This window comes from Eulemur rufifrons, chromosome 17, assembly GCF_041146395.1.
Source record: "Eulemur rufifrons isolate Redbay chromosome 17, OSU_ERuf_1, whole genome shotgun sequence".
NCBI lineage: Eukaryota > Metazoa > Chordata > Mammalia > Primates > Lemuridae > Eulemur > Eulemur rufifrons.
The window spans coordinates 22,763,908-22,787,170 of NC_090999.1; the positions used below are offsets into that span (position 1 = coordinate 22,763,908).

Below are 23,263 nucleotides of genomic sequence, written 5' to 3' on the forward strand. Positions count from 1 at the left end.
TGGAGGGCTGGGAGTTACCTGAAGGAAACCCCGAGAACATTTTCTAATATTCCAGTTCAAAGACACAAACTGAATGATTTCCTTGTCAAATTAAAACGGTCAGACTTTTCTATCTAAGGACATTCATTTTGGTAAACAATAGAGCCCAAACTATTTCTAATGACTAACAAAATGATATTTAAGTGGTATTTAAAGGACTTCTTGAAAGTTTACAGACTTAAAAGCATGGGTATACTTCAGGGAAAAAGAGTTTTATTTAATAAAAACATTAATTCATTTAAAATAAGTATATAAGTATCTTAATAACAACAAATATATTCTAATATTCCAGTTCAAAGACACAAATTGAATGATTTCCTTGTCAAATTAAAACAGGCAGGCATCTCTATCTAAGGACATTCATTTTGGTAAACAATAGAGCCCGAGCTATTTCAATGACTGACAAAATGATATTTAAGTGGTATTTAAAGGACTTTCTTGAAAGTTTACAGACTTAAAAGCATGGGTATACTTCAGGGAAAAAGAGTTTTATTTAATAAAAACATATATTAATTCATTTAAAATAAGTATATAAGTATCTTAATAATAACAAATATATTCTATCAAGTAAATTGGAAGGCAGAAAAACTGCCACAATTGAGTATAAATACACAAAACATTTCAAAATCAAAAGCCCTGATGATAAGCATTTTCAACATTCAGTCATTACTGTGTAATCAGTGTCTTTAGTTGTTTCTTGATTAGAATAGTTGGTGGAGCACTGTGATTCTGTCCTTCCATGTTTCCATGCACACAATTTTATGTGCTATTCTATACCGTAAATGCAGTGTTCAGATTCATTTGAGCTGCAGGCCTGGAAGTTAGAGATTAGCTTTCAGGTTATTATCTTCAATGATTTTATCTGAGTTAAGCTGATCAATCTCTTCCTGGTTGAATCCAAATTCTTTAAGTATCTCCTTGCTGTGTTCTCCTACAAAAGGATTTCTTTTGGAAGAAGGGATGGCAGGGGTGCTGGACAGCAGAGGTGCAGGGCGGGGGCTCACGCCCTGCTCCTCGTCAGTGATAAAGGAGCCCCGTTCCTTGTTATGATCATGATGGACAACCTCTTCAAAAGTCAGAACCGGAGTCACACACGCATCTGTGCCATCAAAGATTTGGCACCACTCTGCCTTTGTCTTCTTTGCAAATGCATCTGCAAACTTCTTCTTCATTTCTGGCCAATCCATAATGCTCATCTGATTGGGAAGTTCATCAGACTTCAGTTCAAGTCCTGAGGGAAAAATACAATTTCTTAAATTGCTATGCTTTGGGTAGAGTGATTACAGTCCACAAAAATGAATGCTGAACCCACCATGCTGTCCCAAATAAGATATTCAATGAGGGCTTCTCAAATGAGTCAAGAAAAGCAGTTCAAAGTCAGTTTGAAGTTGGATCCAAGGCTGGAGAGGACAGAGGTAGCAGGTGCAGCAGGACTCGAATCAGACAAGTCATTGCCAAGATTTTATTATTTACATTTCATCAAAAGTAGTCTATTTTTAATGGTCTACTTTACAGAAATTGATTTCTTCTCTCTGAGTAGGTTTTGAAAAAGAAATTTCCTCAGGACGTTATTATCTGTCCTATTGAATTAAAGCAACCTCATATTTTATATAATGCAACCAAACCCTAAAAAATTCAAACAATTTTACACTTGACTATCTCAGTTTTCAAGGAAGAAGCCTGAAGACAAATGAATAAATTCAGGATTGGAATTCTATAAATAATATACATTTCTTTTTATCTTGGTAAAATAAAAGAGCTGGCATGGCCAGATACAGTGGCCTGTGTCTACAGTCCCAGTTACTTGGGAGGTTGAGGCGGGAGGATCACTTGAGCCCAGGGGTTTGTGACCAGCCTGGGTGATACAGCAAGACTCCCATCTCTAAAACAATAAAATAAATAAGTAATAAATGAAAATTAAAAAAATAAAGAAGAGCTTGAAAGAGGTTGTATATTGAGAACAAAGGACTTGTGAGATAGCCAAAGGCTCATGTAAACTGTTCCCACAGCAGATATAACAGAACATTATTAGCAGCCACTCAGCAGCAGGGCATGCAGACTTTCCTCTCTGGCATGAAAAGGCTTTGAAAGGCCACCAACACCACAGTGCAGGGCAGAAGGAAGCAGCCACCTGGGGAATTAGCAGGAAGTCCCTCCAGCTCAGGACTCCACCTGTGCTTCCCTTGCTGACCATGTGAGCCTAGCCCCGAAGAGACACCCGAACACCAGTACTCATTAAATTATGCCCAAAGGGCCACCGTCACTGTCCAAGAGTTTGGTGTAACTGTCACTTTTATTCCCTCATATAAAAGAGTTTTTAAATGTTGATGGTTAAGTGTCAAGTGATAATGAAAAGACGTTTTCCTTACACGTAATATTTTATGTAAGTTTAGCCAAGTTAATCAAATAATTCTCACTTTTATCATCCTGTCCTTCTCTATCATGCTAAAGATCAATGGCTAATTGTAAGGTGCTCTGAAGATGCCAAAGTCCCTCCAGAGGTAAGAAGACATGAATACTGCAGCTTCTTCTCAGGGTTTTGAGGGATGTGAGAAAATAAGGAGAACTCACCTAGTTCTGGATGTTTGTGAACAGCCACCTATGGGATATAAGTAAATTTTCCTTTGTAGCCACTTACCCCATTCAAATACCAGGACAGATATGAAGCCATAGTTTCAGGTTATCATTATAATTTACAAAGAAATGTTTTTAAGAATGTCTTTCACTTGGCTTTCTCTTTCCTGACTGCCCCAAACTCTGTGACTGAAAAGCATATAAAACGAGCAGTTAGTGAAAAGCAGTGACATAGATCATAGCTACTGTTGGAAACATCTTTGCACGGTTTTTAAACAGATTTTTTAATCAGAATCATAACACTAAATAAAGCTGGAGCCAGTATGTTGTCTAACAAATATTATACTTGAGATTACACAGGTCATAGTTTGTATGCTGGAAAAATACTAGAAATCAAAAGACCCCAGGTTCCACCCCAGCTCTGACACTCCAGCTCTTCCACTGTCGATCATCCCTTCTCAGCCCACAATCTCCCATCCTACCCACGAAAGGCTGTGGATGCAAAGACAGGTGGCTGTACAAACAATCAGGGGGATTACAGAGCTTAGACTCAGCAGGAGAAAACCCAGGAGAAGGTGATCAGGAGGTGAGGGGCTGGGGCAATCAGTCTGTTGAAAAACGTCTTGTTTCATTCTTCAGTATTTCCAGAAAGGCTCATTCAGTGAGGTGCAGCGTGGATGCTGGAAATGAGCACTCCACACACACGGGCGAGTCCCTCATTATCTGCGGCTTCGCTTTCTGAGGTTTCAGCTACCCTCCGGCAATGGAGGTCCGAAAACACTGAAGGAAAACTCCAGAAATAAACAATTCATAAGTTTAAACTGTGTGCTGTTCTGAGTACGTGCTGAAATTTCCCACCATCCTGCCCTGTCCCTGTCCAGCATATCCACGCCGTAGACACTGTGGACCCTTCGTCACTCAGGAGCTGTCCTGGTCATTAGATCGACTGTCGAGGTATCGCAGTGCTTGTGTTCAGGTCACCCTATTTCACTTCGCAGTGGCCCCAAAGTGCAAGAGTAGTGATGCTGGCAATTCAGATACGCCGAGGAGAAGCTGTAAAGTGCTTCTTTTAAGTGAAAAGGTAAAAGTTCTTGACATAAGGAAAGGAAGAAAACTATACACTGAGGTTGCTAAGATCTATGATAAGAATGAATCTTCTATCCATAAAATTGTGAAAAAGGAAAAAGAAATTCATGCTAATTCTGCTGTCACATCTCGAACTGCAAAAGCCACAGCGTGTGATAGGTGCTTAGCGGAAGATAGAAAAGGCATTAAATTTGCGGGTAGAGGACGTGAACAGAAATGTGTCTTGAGTGACAGCAATCAGGCCTAGTATTAGCCATGGTTTCAGGTATCTGCTGGGTGGCTGGAATATATCCCCACAGATAAGGTGGGACCACTGTCTATGTTTTAAAATAACAAATTACACCAAGGAGGGGAGTTAACTTCTAGAATGGCAGAATAAAGAACTCCAAAAACCTGCATAAAAGCAATGAGCACACTAGCAAAAATTGTCAGAATGAACTTTTTCATAATTTTAGAAATTAACTAAAAGCTTGTAACAATCCAAGGTGCATTTATTCAAGAAAAACAGCAGAATCTTGGTAAGACGGTGAGCTTTGTGGTGTTAGGAACTTATGTTAATTTCATCCCTCTCTCCCCAGCTCTATGGCAGTCATGAAAACCAACACCTCTCAACTACAGGAGATGTGAAAACCATCTGGATAACAGCCCCTGGAGGGGGCAGAATGAGTTTGGAGCTCCCCAAAAGCCCCATCCCCAGAGAAGCATCATTATTTGGCTTGTCTGGCAGTGCACTGAAAGGCTCTGTTTTCAGGGCCTGTCTTTATTTGATCTAACTCAAAGCTCACTCTGCTCTACCCCTAAAACATTTGTTTAAAATAAAACACGAGTGGCAATTTTTTAAATCTAGCCGCTGTCGGAGGTGGTGTTACTTGTTGGGGTTAATGAGAAGCAGAAAAAACTGGGGAATAGGATATCTACAGGGGGCTTTGAAAAGTGCCAACATATTCCTGAGAATGTATTATGAATTCCTGAGAGGGCTGTGCACACACACACACACGCACACACGCACACATACACGTGCTGGGCTGGGTGAACATCAGGAGGGAGCTGAGAAGCTCTTGTGTCTTACCTCTGCCTGACCTTGAGGCTCTTCACAAGCTAGAAGTTAAGACACAGAATGCCTCAGAAAACAATGGGAGATTTACTGGTTCAAGGCATCTCAGGACATTTCTGTCCCATCATTAGCCAACTACTTAGCTAACTGAGCTGACTCTGGTGGCTGCACATGCCAAAGAATACAGATTTAGTATAAGGAAGTCATCAAACAAACAAACAGCAACAAAAATCTAAGACCACAGAGTCCAAGGGAGGAAAGGAGAGACTTGATTTTTAGAGTTGGCACATTAAATTATTTAAAATGTCCAGTTTCAACAAAAAAATCGAGGCATGCAAAGAAGTAGGAAAGTATGATTCACACACAGAAAAAAAGGGAATCAACAGAAATTGTCCCTAAGGAAGCCAGATGTCGACTTAGTAGACAAAGACTTTAAATCAGCTATTTTAAATATGGTCAAACACTGAAGGAAATCATATCTAAAGAATTAAAGGATGAGAACAATGTCTCATCAAATAGGGAATATCAATAAAGAGATAGAAATTATTTTTAAAAAGAACCAAACAGAAATTTTGGAATTGAAAAGAACAATAACAAAAAACTCACTAGACGGGAATAAACTCAACAGAAGATGTGAACTGGCAGGAGAAAGAATCAGAGAGAGAGCAACTGAGATTATCTAATCTGAGGAATAAAAGAATAAAGAAAAATGAACAGAGCCTCAGAGACTTGTGAGATGCCATCAAATACACCAAAATATGTATTAATGGAGTTTCAAAAGGAGAGGGAAAAAAGGACAGAAAAAAATCCTTAATAGCTGAATAATCCTAATAGCTGAAAATTCCCAAATTCGATGAAAAACATTAATCTACACATCCAAAAAGCTCAAGAAACTCAAGTAAAGTAAACTCAAAGATCCATACCTAGAACTAATAAACAAGCTAAGTAAGGGTGCAGGACACAAGATCAATATACAAAAACCAATTGCATTTCCATACACCAGCAATGAACATCTGAAAATGTTTCCATTGACAGTCACACCAAAAAGAATACTAATTTTCAGAATTTAACCAAAAATGTGTAGTACTTGTACACCAAAAACTACAAAGCATTACTGAAAGAAACTAAGGAAGACCTAAATTTGACCAGGTGCGGTGGCTCATGCCTATAATCCCAGTACTTTGGGAGGCTGACATGGAAGGAATAACTAGAGGCCAAGAGTTTGAGACTAGCCTGAGCAACACAATGAGACCCCGTCTCTGTATACATACGCCTGTAGTCCCAGCTACTCGGGAGACTGAGGCGGGAAGATCACTTGTGCCCAGGAGTTTGAGATTGCAGCCTGGGCAACAGAGTGAAAGTTTGTCTCTAAAACTTAATTAATTAATTAATGTAAAGCAACCCAAGTTCCTAGACTGGAAGGCTTTCTACATACTTTATATATATATTTTTTCTTTTCTTTTCTTTTTTTTTTTTTATAGAGGAACCTTGCTATGTTGCCCAGGCTCGTCTCCAATTTCTGAGCTTAAACAATCCTCTTGGGAAGGCTTAATATTCTTAAGACAGTAATACTCCTCAGATTGATGTGCAGATTGAACACAGCCCCTATCAAAATGCCAGCAGCCTTTTGTGCAGACACTGGCAAGCTGATCCTAAAATTCATACGGATGCAGGGGCCCCTGAATAGCCAAGACAATCATAAAAACGAACAAAGCAGGCCAGGCGCGGTGGCTCACCCCTGTAATCCTAGCACTCTGGGAGGCGGAGGTGGGAGAACTGCTTGAGCTGAGGAGTACAAGACCAGCCTCAGCAAGAGTGAGACCCCATCTCTACTAAAAATAGACAAAGTAGCCAGGCGTGGTGGCACACGCCTATGGTTCCAGCTACTCGGGAGGCTGAGGCAGGAGGATCACTTGAGCCCAGGAGCTGGAGCTTGAAGTGAGCTACAATAATGCCACTGCACTCTACCCACGGCGACAGAGTGAGAATCTGTCTCAAAAAAAAAAAAAAAAAGGCAAGAAAAGAACAAAGTATTCAATACTACAAGATGAAATGTAATAAAAGTACTAAATATCCCACACAAAAGGCATTATTATTTTTCAAAACCCTCAGCTGTTTTATAGATTAGTAAAACTACCTGTCAATTTAAAAGATGGGGGAAATGTCCCATAATATATTGATGGATAGAATTAGGTTAATTAGAAAGTGGATAGACAATGAAACACATCATGGATTTTAAAAGGCCCCCAAATAGAGGCTAAAGAACCACAGCAACGTTACCCACCTTTGAGCAGCAGCTTGTAGAACTTGGGTTCTATCGCCCCCACAGCCATGAACTCCCCGTCCGCTGTCTTATAAGTTGTGTAGAAAGGTGCTCCCCCATCCAACATGTTCTGTCCTCGAGGTTGTGCCCACAATTCTTGAGTTTTCCACAGAAAAGAACCTAGATATGCTGTTCCTTCCACCTTTGAAGAAGCAAAATATAATATGAATCAAGATCATTAAAGTGAAAAGCATGATTAATTCCTATTTGGGTTTTTAAAAATATTTGTGTAAAAATGCTTATTTTGGAGTATATGAAGATTATTTCTAATTATACAACTTCTTTGATATTTCTAGAAAGCAAGTTAGAGCGAGTTTATGGCAGAGTAACAACTGGCTGCTCTATTCAGCCTTCTGTAAGACTTAGAAGGAATTTATTTTGTTCTCCCTTTCAAATAAGATTGGCAAAATGTTGGTAATTTTTGAAGCTAGGTGATAGTACTTCGAAGTTCATTTTTCTCTACTTTCATATATGTTAAAAACTGCCAGGATAAAAAGTTAAAAATAAAGCAAAAGGGTTTTGAAAAATTCATCTTCTGATCTTAGTATCTATAAACACATACGCACAGATATATGAAGCATATCACATTTTAAACGAAATCACATTACAGTTAAATTTAGCTTATTCAAGCTTGACTCCAATCCCAAGAAAACCATATCTGAGTATTTAACATACCTCATTTTTAACAATCGCTAGAAAGTTACAAAATAAATTTAGCATTATGGGTGGCAGGTGAACAGGTTTTCTGAGTCCTGACAAACCAGCCTGGGCATGTCACCTTCCCAGGGAGTCCTGAACCAACAGGATGTAAGTCCGCACACTCAGGTACGATTACCATAAGGCTCAAACTCCAAGGCTGGACGCACTGAGCTACCTAAAGAAGACTTCCTGATCTTTATGGCTTTTATGATCCTAACGATTCCAGTACCCCAGGGAGAAGGCCATCAAAGCATCCTTGTCTCAGAGGTTACCAACAGAAGGGGCACCGTTCCAACTGCTAGCTTGAAATCTCTCAGTTACTTGCTATAAAACAACCACAAAATATATCTTTGGATACATTCCAGTTTTCCCTGAAACTTGAAATCTCATGCACACCTGAGTTTATGGCTGTGATACCTGTCATCACCAAAGTTGAGTTCACAAAAGTGGCCTATGGCAGTGCTTTCTTTTTAAGACTGGGTTACACAGATCTTAGAGCATTCCACATTTATACACACACATATACATATGCATACATATGTACACTATTTTAAATATATTTGATGCTTTCTGATGCTTATGTCTAACACTAAGTATATATTTAGATGTGTCCTATACCAAATTCCGACACATCAGAGCCTCAACTTATTAACATTTATTACTAGCTTCTCCTTCCAATTTTGCATAAATTTGACCTTGCCTTTGAAACACTATTAAGGAAAACTTTTGTTCTGCATACATCTTTTCCCCTATTAATTTGGGCCTGCTCACACAAAACTTGATAATTTAGTACCTATGATATGCGAGTACCTGCTTTCTGTTCAGGCCTTACCCCCGTCAAAGCCTCATAGTCAATGGGGAAATAACAAACTTGAAGCAAGTCAGATTGTCATATTAGAGAGAGTTTTGACAGACAGTTCTGAATACTGCTTATTGGACTTTTAGTATTCAGTATTTTGTATTCAGGCCAAAGAATGTGACAAGTTTTTAGATATTGTAGTGAAACAAGACATTTCTCTTCTGCTTCATCATAAATGAAATATAATCTGAAATTTGAAGCAAGCTACTTAAAAACTATAGATATTTCTAACTAATCCCTGTGACTCAGGATTTTCCTAACATTGGGTCCAAAACAAAATGTAGTAACAAACTGAATACTTAGAAAGTGATGAGAACATCACTCATAAGCCCTAACTTCAAGTGTTTGCATTCATCAAAACAGCTTCATTGGTCTGACAGCAAAATATATAAACATTGAATATGTAAACAGAACATAAAATAGATTTATGCTAATAAAATACCCTTTTAACCTCTTTTGCACCCTGGATGTCCTGATGAGATGCAGGTACATTAACAGTTACAGGTCTAGTTTGGCCCACTCAGGACAAAAACAGGCTATGATCGGATCCTATCTTTACTTAGCGTCACAGAAAGGTACAGGACAAGAGACAGCAGAAACAATCCCCATCTCATCGTGAGGCCTGGCGGTAGCTACCCGCGCACCTGGCTTCTCTTGCCCCCTCCCCCACACACCACAGATGAGAGAGTCCCTTGACGCAGGGAAACTGCAGCGTCAATTCCCACCAACCCTGGAAACTGTTCCAGCATGTAGGCCAGCACCCAGCAGTCCAACCCTCAGCAACCCCCAGGTCACGCGTGCTCCCCTAGATCAGGGGTAAGTACAGCTAATGGACACCACATCCCACCATTATCTTAACTACGGTGTCCAAGGAAACAGCACTATGAAAAGTCTTCACAAGCAGGCCTGGGTCAAGGATTCTGCTGCCAAGGATTTCTGAAAACTACTAGCCTATAAGAAAGTATCCACCTTCCCCTAATCAGTTTTTACAACTGTGTCACAAGGGTTCCCAGTGATGAAGAAGTAATTAATACAATTTACTGATCAGTCTGGCCTTAATTAGCCAACATGAACCTGAAGAAAGTTTCAAATAGGCTAACACCTTACTATCACCTATCTAATTCTGATTAGATATGTTCTGATGAAAGCAGCAATCACCTTCTATTTACATTTGACTATAAATAATCAATTGCATGTATTGAGTAAATTATTCCAATTATTACTAGATAAGTATTTAGCCTTAAATTCTCCTGAACACAAGGTTTTCTCTCAGTTCATTCCTTCTGGACTCCAGGGACTATGCCCACCACAGGCAATAGAGGGAAGTGATTCAAAGCTGGAGCTTTAGGGTCAAACTGCCTGGGGGCAGTGCTTCTGACCCTTTCCACCACCTGTTTATTTATTTTTTTTAGAGACAGGGTCTGGCTCTGTCACCCAGGCTAGAGAGCAGTGGCACAATCATAGCTCTCTGTAACCTCGAACTCCTGGCCTCAAGTGATCCTCCCATCTCAGCCTCCCGAAGTGCTGGGATTACAGGTGTGAGCCACCGTGCCCAGCCCTCCACCTGCTTTAGAAGAAGGCAGTTGACTTTTCTGAGCTGTAAAGTCTTCAATGCCGTATGACAGTGAGCACATCTCCCTCCAGAAGTTGTGTGGATCAGAGGAGGGACGCCACAGGGAAGGCACCAGCCTTGAGCCTGGCAGGGACGATGTCAAGCCAGTGCTGCTCTCTGCTCTCTCGCACTGAGACTGTGCCAGGACCGCACCGGGAGCTGCACATATGGGATAAACCACACTCTACTACTACTGAAATACACTTCAGAAGGGGCACAAAGGGCAATGAGAGCTGTGCCCTGACGACAGTATCACGAGGCACAGGCTCAGTACAGGGTTAGGCATGATTCACCCACAAGGAGAAGAAGGGAGCAGAGAGTCAAGGCTTCAGAGATGAGGACACTCTGGTGAATGGATTTTGCAAAGGTCACCAATGACCCGATCCAATTGATACCTCAGTCTTTAAACTCTTGAGGTCTCCCCCAACATTTGAAGCTATACCCATTCCTTTTCCTTGGTTTCCAGGACAACACTCCCTTCTGGTTGTCTACTTCACTCTCCTCAGCTTTTGCTTCTCTTCTCTGCCCAGTGCACCTTAAACACAAGTGTTCTGTCCCCTTCCCTAGCTGGCCACACAGTCTCACATGGCTCCCAAATTACTCCCAAATAACTCCAAAATCTATTTCCAGTCCCTGACCTCAAGGATTCCACCCAGATATATGAAAGACACGCCAAACTCAAAATGACCAAAACCGAATTCCCTTTCTTCTAGTGAAAATAATCACAATGACAAACTCGTACAGAGTGCCTGCTCTATGCCAGGCACTGTTTACACACTAGACAACGGATGAACTCAATTCTCTAACAAGGCTATGAGGTAGATGTCATTATCTCCATTTTACAATAGAAACTGAAACACAGAGAGGTTTAGTAACTTACCTAAGATCACAGGGCTGGTAACTGACAGGGCTGGGATGGAGGCAGCCGGCTGCCAGAGTCTGCGCTTGTGACCACTGCTCCACGCTCCCTCGTCCTGCAGTAGTCTTCCTGCCGGGTGCCAGCGACACCCACCCACCAGGTCATCCAAGCCAGAAATATGGGCGCCAGCCCTAATTCCTCCCTCTTCCTTCCCTGCCATTCCATCACCAATTCCCAGCAATTTTACAGCTCAAATATCCCTTAAATCCAAACCAACCCTACCATTAACTGCTTTAGCATTGCTCTGATCTCTTCAACAATAACCCAATAACTGGTTGCTCTGCCCCCAGCCTCATCTCCCTCAAATCCATTCTCCATCCCACCCCCAAATGTCTGTGAAAATGCAAACAAGTAGTGGTACTGGATTGGACTCTCTTACCAACTAGCTGTGAGACCTTGGGCAAATGACTGTGCTTCAGTTTCCTCGTCTTTAAAGTAATATATTCCAAATGAAGCTGTTGTTTCAAGGATTAGAAGAAATCGCACAACGAAAGAGCTCAGCAGAGCATGAGGCAAGCACCTGATGTATGACAGTTAACAAACAGAAGCATTATGATATCAGACCATCCCCTACAAAACGCAGCAGGAAGGTCTAGACAGGAAGGGCCATTTTACTTTGGCATCCTCAAGAATGTTCTCTACCTACTAAGGGAGACTTCTTGAACTCAGTTTTAAATGAGGACTGCTTGAAAACTATGTTCTAAGCACAAGAAATAACTTGGGGAAAATACAATATAATACAATACGATATAGGAATCAGGTAAGTCACAAAAATTTTTGAGAAATGACTCCACAAACAGATTATCAAAATATGACATTCTGACATATATTAAAGGATATGAGGCTATTTTAAAGAAAAGACATCCTTGGTAACTTGGATTCAAACTTCAAATTTCATTTGTCTCTTGTTCAAAAACAGATTTGAGGCAACCATACATTGTATTTAGGAATGAGAGGCAGGCCTATCATTTCCCCCAGTTAATACTTACCATATTCGCATCAATGACCTGACCTCTGCCAGAGCGTGTGCGTTCAAAAAGAGCCATCATAATGCCCAACGCGCACATGAGGCCACCGCCACCAAAGTCAGCCAGGAGATTCAGCGGCGCATACGGATTCTCACCACTTCTGCCAATTTTGGATAGAACACCTACATCATTAAAAATAAATCTGTCTCTTTCAAATTTAATGCCTCTTTTAAATAAATACTTGAACATTTTAGAGGAATAACCAGTCTCTCTAGTCACTGACCTAAGTGAAAACTAGTACATAACACTTTTGCAAATCTAAATCTATTCAGCAAACTTATAAATAGGCTTTCGCACAAGACAGGCTCCTTATTTCATTGGTTCATTCCTCTCTAAAACTTTATTCCAACTGACATTTTCAAAATCTTATTGCTAAGTTTTTACTTACTGAGTTTTGGGGAAAAAATGATTATATTGTCAATTTATATTGTGGCTTGAAAACAGTATAATGCACTTTCATTCTCATTGGAAAAAGATGTAAAAAAATAATCATACATAAGAAAAAGAAAAGGGATTAAATTTTAAAATAGATGTGAAAAGCCAATTCTAGACCTGATGCTTTTCTCAACCTTTAAATGTGTACTCACAGAAAATCTGACATTTCCTTTAGTCAACAACACACAGTTCTTAGAATTCTAGAATCAGGCCATTCTCACAGGCAAAAATCCTAACAAAATGATATTAGGACCTCAAAACCACAGGCTTCTTCCAGTGTTCAGAGAAGTGTGAAATGATGACTCAGGCAATGATTCTCAACAGAGGTGGTGGTAGGGGGCTGTCAGAGTGAAACTATATCGATGTTTTCAAACTCCAGAGGAACCATCCCTACTACCACTAAGTCTCTTAATTCCCCCAGAGCTTGTCTGAGAATTGACTCCACAGATGCTACTAGTGAGAATTTATTATCTTCTAAATATGTTAAGATAGGGGAGGGGGAAGGTTGAGAATGATTGTTACAAGACCCAAACCAACCCATTTCAAACAACCATGTTCTCCTTATTGATTCTGATAAATATTTAAATCTTCACCTTTAAAAATTTTTGTTAATCAACGTACCTGTAGATCCTGACTGGGAACAAATAAAGTGTAGAAAAATTATTTTTTCTTTCAACATACCTGACAAAGCCAAATAGTTGATATCATGGCCAGCTAACCTGGAGAATCTTCCTGACTGGCCAAATCCACTCAGCCTGGCATAGATAAGCTTTGGATTCTCCCGCTGCAGTATCTCTGGGCCGAGCTGGAGTTGCTCCATGACACCTTAAGAGAAAAGTAACAATTTTAAGAGATAAATTGAGGATAGGAATAATTTCTTTCTGAGGAGAACATAAAATAGTGCTCTTGCAAGTAATACTATTATAACAACAACATTGGTTATGGGCTGATAGCCTGTTTCCAGCAGTTAAGGAGCAAAGGAGAAAAATCACCATTTCTGGAAAGTGTAGCTTCAGGATGTTATTTCTTCTGGCACTTCCCTATTTCCCTCTAGGTAGGCCAAACCCACTCAATCCCCTGAGCAGCCATCTCACCCCGTTCGTCAGTAACTTTCCCCCCTAAGTCCCCATCAGCATCTACCACCTCCTACCTCACACTGTGCTTACATATGCACATACCCATCTTCCCTATCAGCTCAGGAGCTTCTCCAGCACACAGGCCCCTAGCATCAGTACCTTCCAGAAAAAGGCTCATTACTTACCCTTGGAAAGGTTCGCTACAATAGCACCTAAGAGTTTTCAAGCTATTAAGCATTTAGACATTGATTTGTGAAACACCCAGGAAACTCACATCTAAAGTCTCCTGGCATTAAAGGTAATCAAAATCACCTAATAAACTGTCTTCATCTTTCTAAGGCTATAATAAATCACAAGAACGCCACCTACATAAACACCAGCTACAACCCTTTACCTAGAGGCTACATCCTTACTCACAGCTCTACCTTCCTCATAATTACAAAATCTTGTACAAATTGTTTAACCATGCTGAGCCTCCTTCTTCTTCAAACAGGGCATTATTAAATCATGATATAATCCTAATTATTAAATGATTATTGTTACAATCTTCAAATACGGTTGTGAAGGTTAGATGAGTTAATACAGTTCAATAAGCTTGGCGTTTCATAGCAGACATTCAATTCATTCACTGGACATTTACTGACTTCCTGCTATAGACCAGGCAATGCTTTAGATTTGTACTGGAGCAAAATTACTCTGGCAGCTGTCTGAGAAAGAACTGGAGTGATACTAAACCCAAATACCAGTTTTTAAAATGTTGTTATACTACTACCAAGGCAGATTTAGCAGGTATGGCAAGAAGGAATCCCAAGTCTGGTAAGAAAGAATGACTGGATTAATGATCACTAAAATCAGGTGGAGTGAAAGGAAGATTGGAGTCAAAGATGAAGTACAGGTTTCTGCTTCAGGCAACTAGGTGGATATTGTTCCATTCACTGAAATAAATTACACTACAGGAGGAAATGCCACTTTAGGGGGAAAGAGGAAAGGCCTGGTTGGGATGTGTGGAAGTCATCTGGGGGAGGGCCAGATGGCACCGTCCAGGTCCTGTGTATGCCAGCAGTCTGCAAATCTGAAAGAGTGGGACACAGTTACAGATTTGAGCATCACCTGTCTATAAAAGGTGACAACAAAGGGAATGGATAAGGTGGCTCCAGGGCGCAGAGCGCAAAGTAGAGAAATGAGCTGATGCTGAAACTTGGGAACACCAGCATTTAAGGCAGGGAATATTAGCCTGGCTCCCCGGGTGGTTTGAGAAGGTACATCACTCCCAAACAATTGCTAAATGACTATGTGCCTATGTGCAGCCTTCTGGGGAGAGAATCTATGGCTTTCAATAGATTCTCAAAGGGCTCAAGACCCTCAAATAATTAAGAAAGGCAAATACAGAAGGGTTATGAGAAAAATGGAGGGACCTGGGAAGAAGTTAGAGCAGCAAAAGGAGAAAATAACAGCAACATTATCTCAGAACCTGTTTTGGAGAATCGTCTCAAGGGACGAATGATCACCAACAATATCAAATGAGACAGAAAGATGCAGAAAGGCTACGACGGACAAGGGTTCACGTGGCAACAGGACAAAGGTGTGGCGGGCGCAGCCTCAGTGAAATGGCCAGGTTCCCTCTCTTCTGCGGGAAGCTTCCCCTCAACCAGCCCGCGTCGGGCCGCGGGCTCACCGGGGCGGAAAGGCTCCAGCAGCACGTCCATCCGGGCGCACATGCGCCGCAGCACTGCGGCTCCTCGCGGCCGCTTCAGGTCCAGCACTAGCGAGCGCTTGCCCCGGGACAAGCGGCTCACGTCACCGTTCGCGCCGGGCCGGTCCACGCGCACCACCTGCGCCCCAAAGTCAGCCAGGAGCATACCGCAGAACGGGGCCGGGGCCAGGCCGGCCAGCTCCAGGACGCTGATTCCCATCAGCGCCATAACGGCTTCCAGCCGCACCTGAAAGACAAGACCCAGGCGCCCACTACCCCAGCAACCGCCTGCCTGCCGAAGCCCCGCCCAGGCCCCGGAGCACCCACCCCGCGCACCGCCCCCAGCGCACTCCCTTCCTCGTGCGCCTGCGCGCGCCCTCGGAGTCTGCGCGCTGGCGCGCTTCCTTGCACCCCCTGTCGGAGTCTTTGACTGCAAGGCTGGTCGCTGGTTGCTAAGTCCCTTGGCTACTTTCCTTTTCTTCTGGCCTTCAAGTCTTAAATTGCAGGGGTTGACCTGAGGACTTCTGCCCAGTCACCGTCTTCTCAAGACGCTTTGATTCTCACCGTGGCGATTCCCAGCCCTTGTGCCATTTGAGCTCCTACTCCTGCTCTACCCTAGAGAAATGAAAGTATTAATACATAAATACGTAAAAACAATGCAAAGGCATTCCTTCCATATTGCAGGTTGTCTCCTTCACTGTCCCTACTTCTTAGCTAGCTACCCTATAATTTCATCCAGAAGCAATTTGGGATCTCTCCTAGATGCGTTCATATTGAGTTACAAACTTTGTGGGTTATATGTATTTAAAAAAAAAGTTCAAGCTACAGTAGGGAAACTTAGAAGAACTTGAAAGGATATAGCTAATGCTCATGAGAGCTAAATGAGAATGTTAGAAATCTTTTTTGATTTGTCATCTGCCACGTCAACAAATAATTAACGATTTCCAGTTTTCAACTTTAATGTACAATCTTTTTTAAAAATACAATAAAATAAATAATCGCAAATCAATAGTCCCACTGCTTTTACACATCACTTTCTCTCTTGTAGGTACAGTGTGTGTATAGGTGGCCTAGCATAATTTTTGATGTCTCTAGGAATTTGAACCGAGCCAGAAGTGGGTGCCAGAGAAATCTCTGCACTAATCCTTAGTATTGGTGGGCTTATGTATTTTGAGCCAGGTGATAAAATCAAAAGCAAAACTTGGCACAATTGTAATCAAGATCTTTTAGCCAAGACTTGATGAGTTTTAGAATTACTTCAGGTCTCTTCTGGCTTTCCCTATGAGGAGTTGCCTCCCACTAGAGGCAGGGACCTTCTCTTTTCCTCCATCTCTGATGTCCTCCTTGCCTGTCTCTATCTCTTGTTCCTACCTTTGTTCATGCATAAGTTTCCTTACTCCCACCCCTTTTGTTTTTATTCTGAGAAACTTAGAAAGAGAAAATTACAAAGAATGATATAGCAGATACCCAGATTGATACATTTATATTTCATCCAAGTGCGCGTGGTGGCTCACGCCTGTAATCCTAGCATTCTGGGAGGCCGAGGCGGGAAGATCGCTTGAGGTCAAGAGTTTGAGACCAGCCTGAGCAAGAGCGAGAGCCCTCTCTATTAAAAATATAAAAATTAGCCACGTGTGATGGTGTGTGCCTGTAGTCCCAGCTACTCGGGAAGCTGAGACAGAAGGATCGCTTGAGCCCAGGAGTTTCAGTTTGCTGTGAGCTAGGCTGACACCAGGGCACTGTAGCCTGGGCAACAGAGTGAGACTCTGTCTCAAAAAAAAAAAAAAATTTTCATCCAAATAGTACAGATATAGCTTGAGCTAACACCCAGGATCAGATGCATATGAATCAGAGATCTCACCTAGCATCAAGCTTTACTAATAAAGATATGGGTCATCAAAAGGCTCAGACAAGGCAGAGAGAGGGCTGGGAAATCTCACATGACTCTTCAGATCCTTTCTTCCTGCACGGGACACATACTCTTTCTTACAGGCTGAACTGTGTCTCTTTCTTGTGCCCCCTCACCCCACTGTTCAAGAGGCACCAACTTGTTATTCTAAAAATCAAACATTTATCTTGTCTCCCATATGAATAGTATTTTAGGATAACCAGTTAATGAAAGAATGCCTTTCTTTAACATTTTCACTATTTTGCAACTCCCAATGAAATAGTAGATTTAAGCTATAATCATAAATGGCTGCTAAAAACATTAGGCAAAAAGCAAATGGGGGAATGTCTCAGTCAATTCAGCTGCTATAACAAACCACAATAGACTGGGGCGGCTTAAACAGATATTTATTTCTCACGGTCTGGAGGCTGGAAAGTCCAAAATCAAGGTGCCGGCAGATTCGGTTCTTGATGAGGGTATTCTTCCTGGCTTCCCATTATGTTCTGTGGCAGGCTGACCCTCAGAGGGCCTTAAATGACCCTTCCTCCTGTAATTCATGCCATTGTGAAACTTGAATGTGGGCTGGCCTAGTGACTTGCTGCTAACCAGTAAAATGCCACAGGGTGATAGGATGCCACTTCCATGATTAAGTTCAGTGATTGTATCCTCTGTCTTGCTAGCAGACTTTCTCTATTGCCTTCTCAGCTTGTATGCTTTGATGAAGTAAGCAGTCTTTTGGAGAAGCTTACATGACTGAAGAGCTGAGGGAAGCTCTTAGACAACAGCCAGCAAGGAACTGAGTCCCTCAGTCCAACAATCCTCAAGGAACTGAACTCCGCCAGCAGCCTTAGGCAGTGTGGAAGCAGATCCTTACCCAGTCGAGCTTTCAGATGACCCAACCCTGGTCTGCACTTTGATGGCAGCCCTGGAAGATACTCTGAAGCAAAGTTCCAGCTAAGCCACACCTCTTCTGGACTCCTGACCCACAGAAATTGTGAAATAATGAATGTGTGTTATTTTAAGCTGCTAGTTTGTGATCGTTATGTACCAGTAGATAATTAAAACATGTAGTAACTAGTTTATTCCTTATAACAATGCTTTGAGCGTCATGCTAATAAACAGCCCAGTTTTACAAATGAGGAAACTCAGGCACAGACATTAAATAACTTGCCCAAAGTAACTCACCTACACCAGCAGGAGACGGTCTTTTTTTCCTACTCCACAATATTGCTGTGACACCAAAGAGTCAAGGTGGGTGATGGTATGGGTGTGTTTTTGTTGTGTTGATGCAGGGGAAGTGAGGGTAGGGAGTAGTTGTAAGGCAGTATACAAATGCAAGATGTTACTATGTCCATTTCACTGGGTTAACACTTACCATCCAAACAGAAGTCATGCTTCTTTACCTTGCATGGGTCCTACAAACATTTGGAGACGAAATGGGCGATGCATAATCAGCATTAGCTAACTGTGAAAGTTGCAGATACCAAGATGAAATCACTTTTGTTAGATCCAGACAAAATAGGGCTAGGAAGCCCCCAAAATGAGAAGGCTTATGATCCCATGTCTGAGATAAGAACTGTTTGTAAGGACTTTCTAAAAACCCTCTCATGTCATTCACACATCTTCTGCTTTGATAATATTTTATCTCTAGACATTCTTTAGGACCCTGTAATTCAGATAAGAAATCTCTGAAGAACACTAGCCAGTAAAGGAGTCTCCATCAATGAACTGACAACAGCTCTGGCTTTGAACCTCTGGAAGGAATGACCTCTGTTTCTAACCAACTTATGTAAATCTTTTTGCTAATAAAAGCTCTCCTTACCCTTCCCTTACTTAATGGATTGGTGGTTTGTCATTCTGTGCATTCCACTTATAATCCTTTCTTCTATTCTGAAGTAAACCCAACATATTTAGAGATAATTTTCTCTAGTATTTTTTATAAGGTTGACATAATCAATCCTTATTTCCAAAAGAAGGAAAATCTGATCCCCTCAAAAACCCCCAGTTTTCAACAGATTGATTTTCCTAAAACATTGCCCTGATTATATCAATCCATTGATCACAGATTAACAGTGACTCCTTAGCTGCTAATTTAAGTGCAGGCCTCACCTTGGCATTAAAAGCCTATGACGTTTTTTCTGTCCCCTACTTCTAGCCTTATGTGCCTTAGCCCTCCATGAGCAATTCATTCCAGACAGACTGCACAGTGTGCTGCTGTCTATACATAGACTGTAGTTTCCCTGTTTCTCCATGTCTTTTTCCATATTATTTTTCCCTGTGTGGAACACTTTGTGTCTCATAGTGATGAATCAAAATCCTACCCATCTGCAGTTTTTCAGGCATTCTCAAATATTGCTAGTAGGAGTGCAGATTTTTTGGAGGGCAATTCAGCAATATTTATTGGCAATGTTGAATGTTATCTGAGCCCTGTGTTCCTGGAAAAACACTTAAGAAATCCTGCCATCCTTTTGTTCTGGGAAATGCTTGGCTTGCTGCAAAAAATCACTCTTCTTTTTATGACTTAAAACTTTCTTGTTAGCCTAAGACAGGGCCAGATACGGACCTTCTAAATTCTTACTTTTTTTGTCTCATAAACATTAGCTGACATGTTTGTTGAAAAGTTTAATGTGAATGAAATGACAGCTAACTTGACTTGGCCAAACTTTACTAAGGTTTCTCTCCTTTGCTCAGGGCCCTCAACTTTGGCCCACCTTGGGCATTGGGACATGGAACAACCTCTCCTTAATGGCCCCTCTGGAGAACTGGTTGACCTAAGGGAAAAGCATTCCCTGGTCCTCTGTCCCTTCATGGCTGCCACTCATCTCCTCCCCCACGCTTGGTTCTTTCTAGCCTTGTTTACATCTCCCTATAAAAGAAAGCCAGTTTCTGCCAGACCTCTGAGCTGCAGATGTCATGGTCTCAAGGATCCCATAGATCTCAGAGCCTTCTTCCCATTGCAATAGTCTCCTTCCCTAATCACAGTAATCCTTTTGAATAAAGTCTCTTCTTACCTAAGGCCAAGTCAGTTTTTTGGGTTTTGGGGTTTTTTGGTTTGTTTGTTTGTTTTAATTATTATTATTATTGTTATTATTTTTTGAGACAGAGTTTCACTCTGTTGCCCGGGCTAGAGTGCCATGGTGTCAGCCTAGCTCACAGCAACCTCAAACTCCTGGGCTCAAGCGATCCTCCTGCCTCAGCCTCCCAAGTAGCTGGGACTACAGGCATGTGCCACCATGCCTGGCTAATTTTTTCTATATATATTTTTTAGTTGTCCATATAATTGCTTTCTATTTTTAGTAGAGATGGGGTCTCGCTTTTGCTCAGGCTGGTCTCGAACTCCTAAGCTCAAATGATCCACCCACCTTGGCCTCCCAGAGTGCTAGGATTACAGGCGTGAGCCACTGCACCCTGCCCAAGTCAGTTTTTTAGTTGACACTATTAACAGCTTTAAAAATGTCTAGACTTTTTGACCAAATAATTCCACTTCTAGAAATTTAATCAAGGAAAATAATTACATGCATACAATTTATTTTTTTTAAAAGAATGGTCATGACACATTATTTTTAATTAAAAAAAAAAAACTCTAGAAACAGCAAAAATACTTCCCAAAACAAAAAGGTTAAATTATGCAGCCATTAAAATTATGTTTACAAATGGTCCTTAATAGCATTTGAGGGTTCTTTTAATATGGTAGGCCAAACCAGAGAGCAAGATACAAAAAATATGTAAAAAGCTAATGTCAAATGATTTGTTTCATTACTATGCTTAAGGATAAAAGTGATAAATATATGCAGAGAACGAGTGAAATAAATACTTCACAATGCTAGTATTATTTAACATTTGTGGGATGATTAATTTAGTATAATTTTTATCCTAAATACTTTTATGTATTATATAAGTTTTCCATATTGGATATTTTTATATAATCAGAAAAGAACAAGATATTTTTAAAAATATAACAGTCCAAGCATAACAAAGCAAGATATTGTCTCTGGCCACCAAATATTACCTTTTCCACAAGCTTTTTTAATGCTCTCACCTCGATATTATTTCTCTCCCCTGTGACTCCCCAGCCCTTTGCCTTCTACAGCTGATAAAACAATCTACTTTACATTATATCATCCATATACCTCGTCTACATCCATGTACCTTTAACCTACTGTCCCCTATGAGGATGAAAACTCAGGGAAGGTAAGAATTGCACCTTAAGTGCCATAGTAGCACCTGAAGTAGCACAGTATCTTGCATAAGATAGATGTTTATTGTGATGAGGCGCAGTAATCACTATAGCTCTGTGAGCCACAGTGAAGCCATCTTGTGTACAGGCTCACTGCTGCTGTGTGATTCATAGGCCCATGACCTATGAGCTGAGAGAAAAATACATAAATAACAGAAAAAAATGTATACAGTGATTAACTTGTAAGTGATTGTTTAAAATCATTAGGTGTGTATAGTTACACTGTACTATGCTTGGCTGTTCCTTGGAGAAATGTTCCTTGGATGTTCCTTAAGGAAATGTTCCTTGATTTAACTGATGCTATCTGCTTCTGTAAGGTCGCTTGCTTATGAATTATTGTGATCAACATGTTCTGAGCTGTATGTGTATTGTTAGTATTGTTAGTGGTGAAGGTACATAACCCCTGCCCACTTTAAGATCGGGGCCATTCTCTGTGTCTGGACTTTCCCGGAACAGGGGTGGTCGCTGGCCAGCTAATAAAGACTCACTAATTTGGCTCAATTCGGCTTTCAAGTGGTCATTTTCTCGCATCTCAGACCATAACATTTATCAATTCTAGCCCCGTCCTTTGGAGTTTACATTTGCATATTCCATCCTCAGAATTATTATTTTTTACTTCAGCTTTTATTCATGATATGCTCAATAAAATTCCTTCTATATTATCTATTCGTTGTCCACGAGTCAAATGTAGATGTTTGACCGGAAATATCTGCATTTCTACACTGGAAAATCACCCACACTGGTCATTATATGAAGCAGTTCTACACTGTTACTGCATTTCTGCAGCAACGCACGTGCTTCACTTGCAGGGTTGCTTTTACCTAAGGTTTGGAATTTAAAAGTTGGTTTATTAGATGAGACATTGACATTTCCTAGCCACTTACCTACTGTCTCCTTTTTAGCCCTTCACCTGTGAAATCAGCCTTCCAGGTGTAATTCTGGTCATAGGTAAAGTTGTGAAAGCATTGAAAATCATCTTGACCATCTCCCATCACCCTTGTAAATCACTTTTTCTCATACCTGGGACTTATTTGCAAGCCTAAGAAGCTTTCCAGCTGCCCACAACCAAACCTTGGGCATTTCTAAGGTGAAAACATGCAAAGACTTCAGGTGTGTGATGAAAACCCCTTTCCCTCAGAGATATTCAGATTGTATCAGGGGATCCTCTAAACATCAATGTCTTAAAAGGTTGAAATTATAACAATAATTGAAAAGTGAAGTTTTTTGGAGACAGATGACCTTGCTCTATACCCATGTCACAGATTTGCATGGCTGTTCAAATAATCTGCATGAAAATATTTTAACTTTGTGTTAACCATAGTGACTTGCAAATGTATGACTATTAAAAACATTAAAAAAACAATGCATTTAACAAAGGTGTGTTTATTTCCATATGTTGCTTATTACATTTTTCTTGCCATAGTTTTATCTAAACCCAGTTCAGAATCTTCTTCTAAGGCACGTATTAGTAGCGTATGCTCTTCAGATATAGAATCCCTTTGGTCAACATGCAACATTCAAATATCTCTTGGCAATATACTTCTACAAAATATTTACAACACTTGGCAATAGTAAACCTTAACCCCATGATCCCACAGCCCAGGGGAGGCGGGGGGCATATACAAAATCATTACTGGTCAAACACTAATGTAATATCCATTCACTTTAAAACAGCATTATCTGTGGATTCGAGAAGAGTTTAAAAATAATTGGGGGTCAAAGGTATGGGAGGGCACTGAGT

At 40.9% G+C, this 23,263-nt stretch overlaps 1 protein-coding gene across 3 annotated transcripts; it reads right to left on the reverse strand.

Moving 5' to 3' along the window:
* Nucleotides 1–622: 622 nt before the first annotated feature.
* AMACR (alpha-methylacyl-CoA racemase) lies at nt 623–15,704 on the reverse strand. 3 transcript variants are annotated; one of them, XM_069492644.1, is made up of 5 exons: nt 15,482–15,703; nt 13,310–13,453; nt 12,155–12,315; nt 7,038–7,218; nt 623–1,270 (listed from the first exon to the last, which is right to left on the reverse strand). In XM_069492644.1, exons 1-5 carry the CDS (start codon nt 15,624–15,626, stop codon nt 861–863), a joined length of 1,041 nt encoding a protein of 346 aa, XP_069348745.1. In that variant the 5' UTR covers nt 15,627–15,703; the 3' UTR covers nt 623–860. The 3 variants fall into 3 exon arrangements, with proteins under 3 accessions (XP_069348745.1, XP_069348744.1, XP_069348746.1); XM_069492643.1 differs by having other exon boundaries at nt 15,380–15,703; XM_069492645.1 differs by lacking the exons at nt 623–1,270; nt 12,155–12,315 and having other exon boundaries at nt 7,044–7,218; nt 15,380–15,704.
* Between the last annotated feature and the right edge of the window lie 7,559 nt (nt 15,705–23,263).